This window comes from Pristiophorus japonicus, chromosome 13 (genome assembly GCF_044704955.1).
Source record: "Pristiophorus japonicus isolate sPriJap1 chromosome 13, sPriJap1.hap1, whole genome shotgun sequence".
NCBI classification, from domain to species: Eukaryota; Metazoa; Chordata; class Chondrichthyes; family Pristiophoridae; genus Pristiophorus; species Pristiophorus japonicus.
Window position 1 is genome coordinate 74,806,897 of NC_091989.1, and position 13,369 is coordinate 74,820,265.

Here is a 13,369-nt window from a genome sequence, read left to right on the forward strand (position 1 = left end):
CATACCATACAAAGGACCCAGGTCACGTCGCACAGTCTGATCTCCATACTATACAAAGGACCCAGGTCACGTCGCACAGTCTGATCTCCATACCATACAAAGGACCCAGGTCACGTCGCACAGTCTGATCTCCATACCATACAAAGGACCCAGGTCACGTCACACAGTCTGATCTCCATACCATACAAAGGACCCAGGTCACGTCGCACAGTCTGATCTCCATACCATACAAAGGACCCAGGTCACGTCGCACAGTCTGATCTTCATACCATACAAAGGACCCAGGTCACGTCGCACAGTCTGATCTCCATACCATACAAAGGACCCAGGTCACGTCGCACAGTCTGATCTCCATACCATACAAAGGACCCAGGTCACGTCGCACAGTCTGATCTCCATACTATACAAAGGACCCAGGTCACGTCACACAGTCTGATCTCCATACCATTCAAAGGACCCAGGTCACGTCGCACAGTCTGGTCTCCATACCATACAAAGGACCCTGGTCACGTCGCACAGTCTGATCTCCATACCATACAAAGGACCCAGGTCACGTCACACAGTCTGATCTCCATACTATACAAAGGACCCAGGTCACGTCACACAGTCTGATCTCCATACTATACAAAGGACCCAGGTCACGTCACACAGTCTGATCTCCATACTATACAAAGGACCCAGGTCACGTCACACAGTCTGATCTCCATACCATACAAAGGACCCAGGTCACGTCACACAGTCTGGTCTCCATACCATACAAAGGACCCAGGTCACGTCGCACAGTCTGATCTCCATACCATACAAAGGACCCAGGTCACGTCGCACAGTCTGATCTCCATACCATACAAAGGACCCAGGTCACGTCGCACAGTCTGATCTCCATACCATACAAAGGACCCAGGTCACGTCGCACAGTCTGATCTCCATACCATACAAAGGACCCAGGTCACGTCGCACAGTCTGATCTCCATACCATACAAAGGACCCAGGTCACGTCACACAGTCTGATCTCCATACCATACAAAGGACATAGAAGCAGCGGAGAAAGTGCACAATGCTCAAGCCTTACAGGTCTGGGTCCTGAGAGAATACTGGAGAAACTCAGACATTCACCCCTGAAAACACACATGTAACTGGTGACCTTACTCAAGTCACAGTATGCAGTATGGAAAAGGTAAATGTGTAAAATGAATCGCATTTAAATTGGAAAAGAAAGACAGGGGCTGGATTTTTGGCTTTTAGGATTTTGGGGCGTTAATGATGGCGGAGCGGTCCTGATACCGCCTGGAAAATGTTTGCACCTCAGTCAGCAACATTGGGCAATGGGGGCATGGGCTGGAGAGGTAAGGGAGGCGTTGTACACCTCTCTCAGGGCGTTCGGCCGGCTGAGAATGTGAAAATCCCCAGCTAAAGAGCCGTCTTGGGAGCGCTCTGAGAGGGGCCTGGCGAGGAAAAAAAAACTGAAACAAACCCCAGCGAAAACATTCCCACAACATAAATCGCAAATCACACTTACCCGAGGTCGGATTACTGACCTCACTGCAGCCACTATAGGTCGGCCCACTCGCTTTCACCAGCGGTCCCAGCAGGGGGCGCTGTGGGGCGGACGGGTCCGGCGGGAATCCAGAGTCGAGCCGGTGTCGCAACCAGGGGGTTGCATACGGGCTCGTCTCTTCTGGGTCCGCCGAAACCCGCCCCGAAAACCCTGGCAGGACGCCCGTCCAGGAGAGCTCGACGCCTCCATTGCTGCCCATTCAGGACAGCAGTGGGACATCCAGCCCAAGGGGCCTTGTACATGAATCACAGAAAGTTAACGTGCACGTACAGCAAGCAATTAGGAAAGCAAATGGTATGTTAGCCTTTATTACAAAAGGATTGGAGTACAAGAGTAAAGAGGCCCCTTTCCTTAAGGCCTGTTACCCACAAATCGGTGTCCAGTGGAGTGGAGAGTCCGCCGGCTTTTGGTGGAATGGCCGCTAATTCCCGATTACCCTCCTGAGTTTTCCCGGCGGTGCCCCGATCCTTCCCCCCCCCCCCACCGCTCTGCTGCTGCCAATCCACGATAAGTGCGTCATCACTGTGCACACCGCCGATCTACCCCCCGCCCCCGACGGCAACATTCCCCGCCGAGCGGTGTCAAAGCTTTCACCCGGAGGTCCAGTGAGGCTGTGACCTTCTACAGCGTCGCTGCAGCTTCCCTTAAAGGGGAGGGCCACTGCCGCTGCCGCCATGTTTTTTTTGGCGGCCGGCTACCAGGTCGGCCCGACAAATACGCCTCCACTGGCCCAGCCGAAACCCTCCCTGGTGGTCCAGTGGCCCGAAGCTTTAGAAACACGGAGGCTCCCTCCGTTAAGTGAAGGGGAGAGCCGTGGTGACACAGCGCCATGGTGACGTCATTGCGGCGGTGACTCTGCGCCCCAACTTCCGCCCCTCAGTCGTTGTCACCGCTGTGGTTTTGTGCCTCAGGTGTAGTCACCACCCCCATTATGACTGACTTCCAGATCAAAATGTAAAATAAACAAAGACCGCAATTTCGCGAAAGAGTCGACCTGAACCGCAGTTGGTGTAAAAACCACCAAAACAGAGTGGGAGCGCTCTGTTTTGGACGGGGAGCAATATGTACTCCAAGAAGTCTTACTGCAATTATATAGGGCCTTGGTGAGTCTACACCTGGAGTATTGTGTGCAGTTTTGGTCTCCTTACCTAAGGAAAGATATACTTGCCATAGAGGGAGTGCAGTGAAAGATCACCAGACTGACAGATGGGGAGATTGTCCTATGAGGAGAGATTGAGTAGACTAGGCCTATATTCTCGAGAGTTTAGAAGAATGAGAGGTGATCTCATTGAAACATGCAACACTCTTAAAGGGCTTGACAGGGTAGATGCAGGGAGGATGTTTCCCCCTGGCTGGGGAGGCTAGAACCAGGGGTCACAGTCTCAGAATAAGGGGTTGACCATTTAGGACTAAGATGAGGAGACATTTCTCTACTCAAAGGGTTGTGAATCTTTGCAATTCTCTACCCCAGAGAGCTGCGGGAGCTCAGTCATTGAGTATATTCAAAGAAGGGCTTGCATTTATATAGCGCCTTTCACGACCACCGGACTTCTCAAAGTGTTTTACAGCCAATGAAGTACTTTTGGAGTGTAGTCACTGTTGTGGGAAACGCGGCAGCCAATTCAAGACACAGATCAACAGATTTTTGGATATTAAGGGAATCAAGCGATATGAGGATAGTGCAGATCAGCCATGATCTTATTGAATGGCAGAGCAGGCTCGATGGGCCGAATGGCCTATTTCTGTCCTATTATTTTCTTAGTATTACACTGGATTGTCAGCCTGGATTATGTGCTCAAATCTCTCAATTTATAGTCTCTCCACTATTTCAAGTCGTATATTTTGCAAAGCCTCATAAGTATTGTAGTTGTACCATGATCACTGGACCATAGAATGTACTATACTTGGGCCATTACTAATGATCGGATCCAGATTAGCATATCTGTACACAGAGGAAGGTATCAAAATTAAATGCAAATTATTGTATTCAAGGCCATACTGATGGAAACAAATCCACAACATAAAAACAAACTCAAAATGGTTTAGCCACACTGGTCACTGAATACTGCCAAACTAATGTAACCTTTCACCCTTCCACCAGCAAGTTAAGAGATGGAAGTTCAAAGTTCAATCATGTTTCATGAAGGGAGACAGAGGGAAATAGAAGGGGGGCAGAAGCAAACGATAGAAAGGAGAATAGTAAAAGTGGAGGGCAGAGAAACCCAAGGCAAAAAGCAAAAAGGGTCACATTACAGCAAGATTCAAAAGGAGCAAAGTGTGTTAAAAAGACAAGCCTGAAGGCTCTGTGCCTCAATGCGAGGAGTATTCGGAATAAGGTGGATGAATTAACTGCGCAGATACCAGTTAACGGATACGATGTGATTGGCATCACAGAGACATGGCTCCAGGGTGACCAAGGCTGGGAACTCAACATCCAGGGGTATTCAGCATTTAGGAAGGATAGACAGAAAGGAAAAGGAGGCGGGGTGGCATTGCTGATTAAAGAGGAAATCAATACAATTGTACGGAAGGACATTAGCCTGGATGATGTGGAATCGGTATGGGTGGAGCTGCGGAATTCCAAAGGGCAGAAAACGCTAGTGGGAGTTGTGTACAGACCACCAAACAATAGTAGTGAGGTTGGGGACAGCATCAAACAAGAAATAAGGGATGTGTGCAATAAAGGTATAGCAGTAATCATGGGCGACTTTAATCTACATATAGATTGGGCTAACCAAACTGGTAGCAATACGATGGAGGAGGATTTCCTGGAGTGTATTAGGGATGGTTTTCTAGACCAATATGTCGATGAACCAACTAGAGGGCTGGCCATCCTAGACTGGGTGATGTGTAATGAGAAGGGACTAATTAGCAATCTTGTTTTGCGAGGCCCTTTGGGGAAAAGTGACCATAATATGGTAGAATTCCTTATTAAGATGGAGAGTGACAAAGTTCATTCGGAAACTGGGGTCCTGAACTTAAGGAAAGGTAGCTTCGACGGTATAAGGTGTGAATTGGCTGGAATAGACTGGCAGAGGATACTTAAAGGGTTGACGGTGGATAAGCAATGGCAAACATTTAAAGATCACATGGATGAAATTCAGCAATTGTACATCCCTATCTGGAGTAAAAATAAAACGGGGAAGTTGGCTCAACCATGGCTAACAAAGGAAATTAAGGATAGTGTTGAATCCAAGGAAGAGGCATATAAATTGGCCAGAAAAAGCAACAAACCTGAGAACTGAGAGAAATTTAGAATTCAACAGAGGAGGACTAAGGGTTTAATTAAGAAGGGGAAAATAGAGTACGAGAGGAAGCTTGCAGGGAACATAAAAACTGACTGCAAAAGCTTCTATAAATATGTGAAGAGAAAAAGATTAGTAAAGACAAACCTTGCTGTCGGATTCAGGTGAATTTATAATGGAGAACAAAGAAATGGCAGACCAATTGAACCAATACTTCGGTTCTGTCTTCACAAAGGAAGATACAAATAACCTTCCGAATGTACTAGGGGACAGTGGGTCTCGTGAGAAGGAGGAACTGAAAGATATTCTTATTAGGCGGGAAATTGTGTTAGGGAAATTGATGGGATTAAAGGCAGATAAATTCCCGGGTCCTGATAGTCTGCAACCCAGAGTACTTAAGGAAGTGGCCCTAGAAATAGTGGATGCATTGGTGATCATTTTCCAACAGTCTATCGACTCTGGATCAGTTCCTATGGACTGGAGGGTAGCTAATGTAACACCACTTTTTAAAAAAGGAGGGAAGAGAAAAAACGGGTAATTATAGACCGGTTAGCCTGACATCAGTAGTGGGGAAAATGTTGGAATCAATCATTAAGGATGAAATAGCAGCCCATTTGGAAAGCAGTGACAGGATCAGACCGAATCACCATGGATTTATGAAAGGGAAATCATGATTGATGAATCTTCTGGAATTTGTTGAGGATGTAACTAATAGAGTGGACAAGGGAGAACCAGTGGATGTGGTGTATTTGGACTTTCAAAAGGCTTTTGACAAGGTCCCGCACAAGAGATTGGTGTACAAAATCAAAGCGCATGGTATTGGGCGTAATGTACTGACGTGGATAGAGAACTGGTTGGCAGACAGAAAGCAGAGAGTCGGGATAAACGGGTCCTTTTCAGAATGGCAGGCAGTGACTAGTGGGGTGCCGCAGGGCTCAGTGCTGGGACCCCAGCTCTTTATAATATACATTAACGATTTGGATGAAGGAATAGAATGTAATATCTCCAAGTTTGTGGATGACACTAAACTGGGTGGCGGTGTGAGTTGTGAGGAGGACGCTAAAAGGTTGCAGGGTGACTTGGACATATCAGGTGAGTGGGCAAATACATGGCAGATGCAGTATAATGTGGATAAATGTGAGGTTATCCATTTTGGAGGCAAAAACACGAAGACAAAATATTATCTGAATGGCGGCAGAATAGAAAAAGGGGAGGTGCAATGAGACCTGGGTGTCATGGTTCATCAGTCACTGAAAGTGGGCACGCAGGTACAGCAGGCGGTGAAAAAGACAAATGGTATGTTGGCCTTCATAGCTAAGGGATTTGAATAGAGGAGCAGGGAGGTCTTACTGCAGTTGTACAGGGCCTTAGTGAGACCTCACCTGGAATACTGTGTTCAGTTTTGGTCTCCTAGTCAGAGGAAGGACGTTCTTGCCATTGAGAGAATGCAGCGAAGGTTCACCAGACTAATTCCAGGGATGGCTGGACTGTCATATGAGGAGAGACTGGATCAACTGGGCCTTTATTCACTGGCGTTTAGAAGGATGAGAGGGGATCTCATAGAAACGTATAAGATTCTGACGGGAATGGACAGGTTAGATGCGGGAGGAATGTTCTCGATGTTGGGGAAGTCCAGAACCAGGGGGCATAGTCTTAGGATAAGGGGTAGGTCATTTAGGACTGAGATGAGGAGAAACTTCTTCACTCAGAGAGTTGTTAACCTGTGGAATTCCCTGCCGCAGAGAGTTGTTGATGCCAGTTCATTGGATATAGTCAAGAGGGAATTAGATATGGCCCTTACGGTTAAGGGGATCAAGGGGTATGGAGAGAAAGCAGGAAAGGGGTACTGAAGGAATGATCAGCCATGAACTCATTGAATGGTGGTGCAGGCTCGAAGGGCTGAATGGACTACTCCTGCACCTATTTTCTATGTTTCTATGTTTCGGGCCTACATTTTCCTTAACACAGTGTAACAGTGGAAGACCAAGGGAGTGCTGAGAAAGTGCGCACATATCATCAGAAAGAACCGTAATGAATGAACCAACGTAACACATTGCACTAACCTGAGGCCTGGGACACTGGACGACAGAACTGTTGATCCACTTGGCCATGTGTGACTCCCCATCGAACGTACAGCTCAGCTTAGTATTAGAATCCTGCAAAACATTGCAATGCGTAGCTTCTTCAAACATATCTCGTTTAGGGTGCAACACTGCATTTTATTTAGCTTGTTTGGTCCACCCCAGTATCTAAAAGGCCCCCATCGCTCTGCGATTGGATGATCGGAATTTCCAGAGGTGCCCACTTTTGCCGTTGCCCTGAGTGTTTCCGGTGCTGGGGCTGCTCGCCCAGTCCCTCAGCACTTGGCTCTTGGGTTCTGTTACAATTCAGGGCTGTCTTTGAACACTCATTACCTCAAAAGCAGACCCCCAGATGTAATCTTGCACCTCTTAAAGCAACATTTATTCTAGAATCAGTATAGCACAGCACAGGAGGCCATTCGCCCCATTGAGTCTCCGCCAGCTCCGAAGAGCATCCAGTTAGTCCCGCTCCCTGCTCTTTCCCCATATCCCTGCAATGTCTTCCCTTCAAATATTTAGCCAATTCCCTTTTGAAGGCTGCTATTGAATCGATATGCTGTATCCACTACCCTATCAGGCAGTTAAATCCAAATCCTAACCACTCGTTGTGTAAAAAATGTTTTTCCTCTGTTTCTTTTGCCAATCACCTTAAATCTGTGCCATCTCATTATCAACCCTTCAGCCATCTGCTCTAAGGAGAACAACCCCAGCTTCTTCATTCTCTTCACATAACGTAATCCCTCATCTCTGGAATCATTCTGGTAAATCTCTAATCTACATTCTCCAAGGCCTTCGTGTCCTTCCTAAAGTGCGGTGCCCTGAATTAGCCACACTACTCCAGCTGGGGCCTAAGCAGTGTTTTATATCGGTTCAGCATAACCTCCTGGTTTTTGTACTCTCTGCCTCTATTTATAAAGCCCAGGATCCCATCTACTTTATTAGCTGCTTTGTTAACCTGTTCTTCCAGCTTCCAAGATTTGTGCACAAACAACCCCCAGGTCTCTCTGTTCCTACACCCCTTTTAAAATTGTACCATTTAGTATGTATGGTCTCCTCATTCTTCCTTCCAAAATATATCGCCTCACACTTTTCTGCATTGAATTCCATCTGCCATGTATCCACCAGCCTATCTATGTCCTCATGAAGTCTATCTCTATCTTCCTCACTCTTTACTACACTTCCCAGTTTTGTATTATCTGCAAATATCAAAATTGTGCCCTGTACCCAGAACTGGCTGGAGAGAAACTTGGAGTGGGAGGGGGAAGATCCCATTGTCGTGGTCCACGTGGGTACCAACAACATCGGTAGGACAAAGAAAGAGGTTCTGCTGAGGGAGAATGAGCAACTAGGGGCTAAATTAAAAAGCAGAACCACAAAGGTAATAATCTCTGGATTACTATCTGAGCCACGAGCAAATAGGCATCGGGTCAATAAGATCAGAGAGTTAAACACGTGGTTCAAAGACTGGTGTGGGAGAAATGGGTTTTGATTCATGGGACACTGGCACCAGTACTGGGGTAAGAGGGAGCTGTTCCGTTGGGACGGGCTCCACTTGAACCATGCTGGGACCAGTGTCCTGGCTAATCGAATAACTAGGGCTGTAGAGAGAGCTTTAAACTAAAAAGTTGGGGAGAGGGTTCAAATGAGGGGAAATTTAAAAAGTCAGAGAGAAAGGACAAGACAATATTGCAGGGTAGCGATAGGGGTAATGATAACCAGAGTGTGACAGGGAGGGACAGAGGATATAAACATAAGAGTGCATCAGAAAGTGGGGTCAGAGTAGGGGAAACTGGTAAAAGGACAAAATTAAAGACTCTTTATCTGAATGCACACAGCATTCATAACAAGATAGATGAATTGACGGCAAATAGAAATAAATGGGTATGATCTGCTAGCCATTACAGAGACGTGGTTGCAAGGTGACAAAAGCTGGGAACTGAATATTCAAGGATAGTTGATTCCTGAGATGAAGGGATTGTCTTATGAGGAAAGGTTGAGCAGCTTGGGCCGATACTCATTGGAGTTTAGACGAATGAGAGGTGATCTTATTGAAACATATAAGATTCTGAGGGAGCTCTGTTATACATGCAGACTATAGATATACTCTCTGTGTAGTCACTGTATAGTTGCATAAGTTGGAGACTTGTTGCCTGATGTACTATCAATAAGGTTTACACTGTGTATATATTATGCTGGCACCACTAGAGGGTGCAACTGGTGGAGACCAGGCTTTCCTGTCCCTGTGCCAGAGGCTGTCCACCAGAGGGCACTGCTGTGGGAGACCTGAGGGTCACTGTGTAGGTGTGCAGGGCCCAGTATAAAAGACTGCCCACCATGCTTGTGCCTCACTCTGGAGTTACGAATAAAGGACCAAGGTCACTACAGTTTGAGTACAACACATTGCCTCATGGAGTCATTCATAAGTGCATCACAAACATAACAGGCTCGACAACGTAAGTGCTGAGAGGATGTTTCCCTCTCGTGCGGAAATCTAGAACTAGGGGCACAGTTTCACAATAAGGGGTCACCCATTTAAGACAGAGACGAGGAGGAATTTCTTTTCTCAGAGAGTCGTGAATCTTTGGAATTCTCCACACCAGAGAGTTGTGGAGGCTGGGTCATTGAATGTATTCAAGGTGGAGAGAGATAGATTTTTGAACTACAGGGCAGTCAAGGGTTATGGGGATCAAGCAGGAAAGTGGAGTTGAGACCATGATCTTATTGAATGGCGGAGCAGGCTCGAGGGGCCAAATGGCCGACTCCTGCTCCTATTTCATATGTTCTTATCTGACAAAGGGCATATACATGCCTTAGAGGCGGTGCCACAAAGTTTAATTAGATTAATTCCTGGAATGAGAGGGTTGTCCTATGAAGAAAGAGTGAGTAGATTGGGCCTATACACTCTGGAGTTTAGAAGAATGAGAGGTGATTTCATTGAAACATATAAAATTCTGAGGGGGAATCTGAGAGATTGATTCCCCGGGCTGGAGAGTCTAGAACGAGGGGCATAGTCTCAGGATAAGGAGTCGGTGATTTAAGACTGAGATGAGGAGAAATTTCTTCACTCAGATGGTTGTAAATCTTTAGAATTCTCTAACCTAGATGGCTGTGGATGCTGAGGCATTGAGTATATTCAAGGCTGAGATCGATATATTTGTGGACTCAAGGGGAACTCCAGTGATATGGGGATCGGCTGGGAAAGTGAAGTTGAGATGGAAGATCATCCGTGATCTTACTGGATGGCGGAGCAGGCTCGAAGGACCATGTGGCCTACTCCTGCTCTGAAGTCTTCTGTTCTTATGTTCACAGGAGGACATTAAAAGATCTGTTGATTGCTGCAGCCTCTGTTCTGATAACTGAAGGCAAGAATCGGCCAATTCCCAGCCTGAAAACATTTCTCAGGATGTCTAAGATGCTCTGACCAGCTTCAGTAATAAAATGAAAATTAAAACTAGGAGGGCCCAAGAAACCAGCAATGCAAGATAATCTCCCAATTACATTTTAGAAAAAAAGCATATTGGAGGACAACTGTCCAGATAAGTAAAATGCAATTTTTTAAAAAAGACCTATTTTTGTGTTACTGATCCATCAAGCATAAATTGCAGTTTGGATGCAGGCCCAAGGGTATGTGGGAAATCAGAAGTGTATTGGGTGTCCTTTGCGACTGCTCTGAGAATCAGGCCTTTTCATTAAGTGACTGAAAGTATATTGTTGGTTACTTTCAGAATGGTTGTAAAAAGTCAACTGGTTCATGAATGGGGAAGGCAACCTGCCATCCTTGCCCGGTCTGGGCCGATATGTGACTCCAGACCCACACCAACATGATTGACTCTTAACTGTCCTCTGAAAGTGGCCTGGCAAGTCACTCAGTTGTGTCAAACCGCTACAAAAAATATGAGCTGCAGTGGTTCAAGAAGTTGGCCCAGCACAATCTTCAACAAGCCATCTTTGAGACACATGATCTTTTTACCTTTTGCATATGAGCAAGTGTAACATTGCAACTTGCAACGCTAGTTGGGAGTTGCAACCCTCGACCAGGGCGAGAAGCTCTGATACACACTATTGGGCTACTGGAACGGTGCTGGGCTTGCAGCTTCTTCATCTATATTATCAAAGCTAACTGTGCACTTAAAATATCCATTGTATCAAGCAATTGAAAATTGACCCCAATGTAAGATCAGGACTCGACAGGAAAGTCTCTCGCTACTCTCACTCAACACCATGCTCCCACTGCGACAATGATCCTGAATTTATCAAATCACTGAGCCGGCAATTAGCAGCTCGGCTGGCTTGAATATTTTAAAATTCATTCTCGGGATGTGGGCATCGCTGGCAAAGTCGGCATTTATTGCCCATCCCCAGTTTCCTTGAAAAGGTGGCGGTGGGCCTCCTTCTTGAACCACTGCAGTCCATGTTTTTTGTAGTCGTTTGATACATTTCAGTAGCTTGCTTTCAGAGCCGCTTTCAAAGGGCACTTTCAGAGTCAATTACATTGGTGTGGGACTGGAGTCACATGTAGGCCCAGTTTGGGTAAAAATTACAGGTATCCTTCCCTAAAGGGAACCAGTTGGGTTTTTACAACCATTCTGAACTTAACGAGCGATAGACATTCGTCACATAAGATGAGAAAGGCCTCATTCTAGGTGCAGTTGCAAAGGACTATGGTCAGTTTAAAGTTGGCCATTGGCAGTACTCCCAGCAACGAATGTTAATGAACAACTGGGATAGAGACCCATTTGTATAGAAATGCCAGCACGAACATTTTTGGATCAGGAGTATCGGTTGCCGGGATGGGGTAGCACCGGCAATCAGCAGGACGTGTAGGTGGGGAATTATAGCAGTGGCCAGGGGCCTCCCATATTTATTCAAAGCAATGGAAATAAAAATCGGGGTGTTTTCTACAACGGGCAGTTGATCCACTGCGCCAGTTTTAAGCCCAGGCAGCAAGTTTAAAATCTATCTCCATGAGGTAGAAATCGATCAGCGTTGTGCGCGTGTTTCGGGTGTAAAATGCACATAATGCTAACCCATCTGCTCAGGGGTCCAGCCCGTCGCTAAATCCGACCGGCCCATCTTTTTGGATATGTTAATTGTGTGCCTACCGCCTGTTGAAGGACCCTCTGGGTTGTTTGTTACCCATGAGCCTGCAGGGTGAGGATCACACACAGTTACGGAAATCCCACCGCTATGTGTGCAGTATTTGGATTATAGAATACGATTGGACAAACAGTCCCTTTTATCGTAAACTTGCTAGTAGGGTTCCACTGCATCTCTCGTCACTTCAGAAAACTGATAATATTAGCCAAACACATTTCATAACACGCAAAGGGGAAACTAAAATTAGGGGACATAGTTTCAGAATAAGGGGCCGCCCATTTAAAACTGAGATGGGAAGAAGTTTTTTTTCTCTCAGAGGGTTGTAAATCTGTGGAATTCTCTGCCCCAGAGAGCTGCTGAGGTTGGGTCATTGAATATATTTAAGGCGGAGATAGAGAGATATTTGAGCGATAAGGGAGTAAAGGGTTATGGGGAGCAGGCAGGAAAGTGGAGCTGAGTCCATGATCAGATCAGCCATGATCTTATTAAATGGCAGAGCAGGCTCGAGGGGCCAAATGGTCTAATCCTGCGCCTATTTCTTATGTTCTTATGTTCAAAGATATGAAACATGCTGAACAGCGAATCAAATTATTTTCTAAAGCAGTACAGGGTATCCCTGAGATAGTGAATTGTCCAATGCACTAGGAGTCTGGATCAAGAAAACCAGTCAGACAAGCCGTTCTGAATTCTTTTCACAGAACTTGGGATGAAGTATTTCTCAAAAAAATGAGCAATCTTGTTCCTCAGCAAAAAATAGCAAACAGTCATCTTACAAATTACGTAAGTACAAGCTCACGAGGCAGAATTCATCCTTGTGCTCAAAGCCAAGAGGAAGCAGCTTGCTAAAACAGGAAGTGTGTTGTTTAATATCCATAACATCTGTGAGGAGCAGACAATTGTTTCGAAGCCCAGTCTGTCAGTCAGATAAAGAGTACAACAACCCATAATCTTTACAAACTCTAGATACAAAAGCATGAGGATGGTCACCTTGGGGTATGAATGAGAATTGCAAATATACAACATCTGGGTCTGGGCAATGTGACAATTCCTTTTATTCATTCTCGGGATGTGGGCGTCGCTGGCAAGGTCGGCATTTATTGCCCATCCCTGGTTGCCCATGAGAAGGTGGTGGTGAGCCACTGTCTTGAACCACTGCAGTCCGTGTGGTGACAGTGCTCCCACAGTAGATAGGGAATTGCAGGATTTTGACCCAGTGGGTATATGTCCAAGTTAGGATGGGGTGTGACTTGGAGGGGAGCTTGGAGAAGGTGGTGCTCCTGCTGCCCTTGTCCTTCTCGGTAGTGGAGGTTGTAACTTGCAATAATTGTTCAAATAGCAACAGCAACTTGTATTTATATAGCTTATTTAATGCAGTAAAACGTCCCAAGGTA

General features: G+C 46.1%; 1 protein-coding gene across 1 annotated transcript in view; it reads right to left on the reverse strand.

Moving 5' to 3' along the window:
* The window catches only part of plxnc1 (plexin C1), a 270,507-nt gene that overhangs the window by 164,062 nt on the left and 93,076 nt on the right, over nt 1-13,369 (reverse strand). Inside the window, exon 10 of the mRNA XM_070896776.1 lies at nt 6,864-6,956. Within this exon, the coding sequence (XP_070752877.1) occupies nt 6,864-6,956 (93 nt within the window). The remainder of the gene's footprint in view (nt 1-6,863; nt 6,957-13,369) is intronic.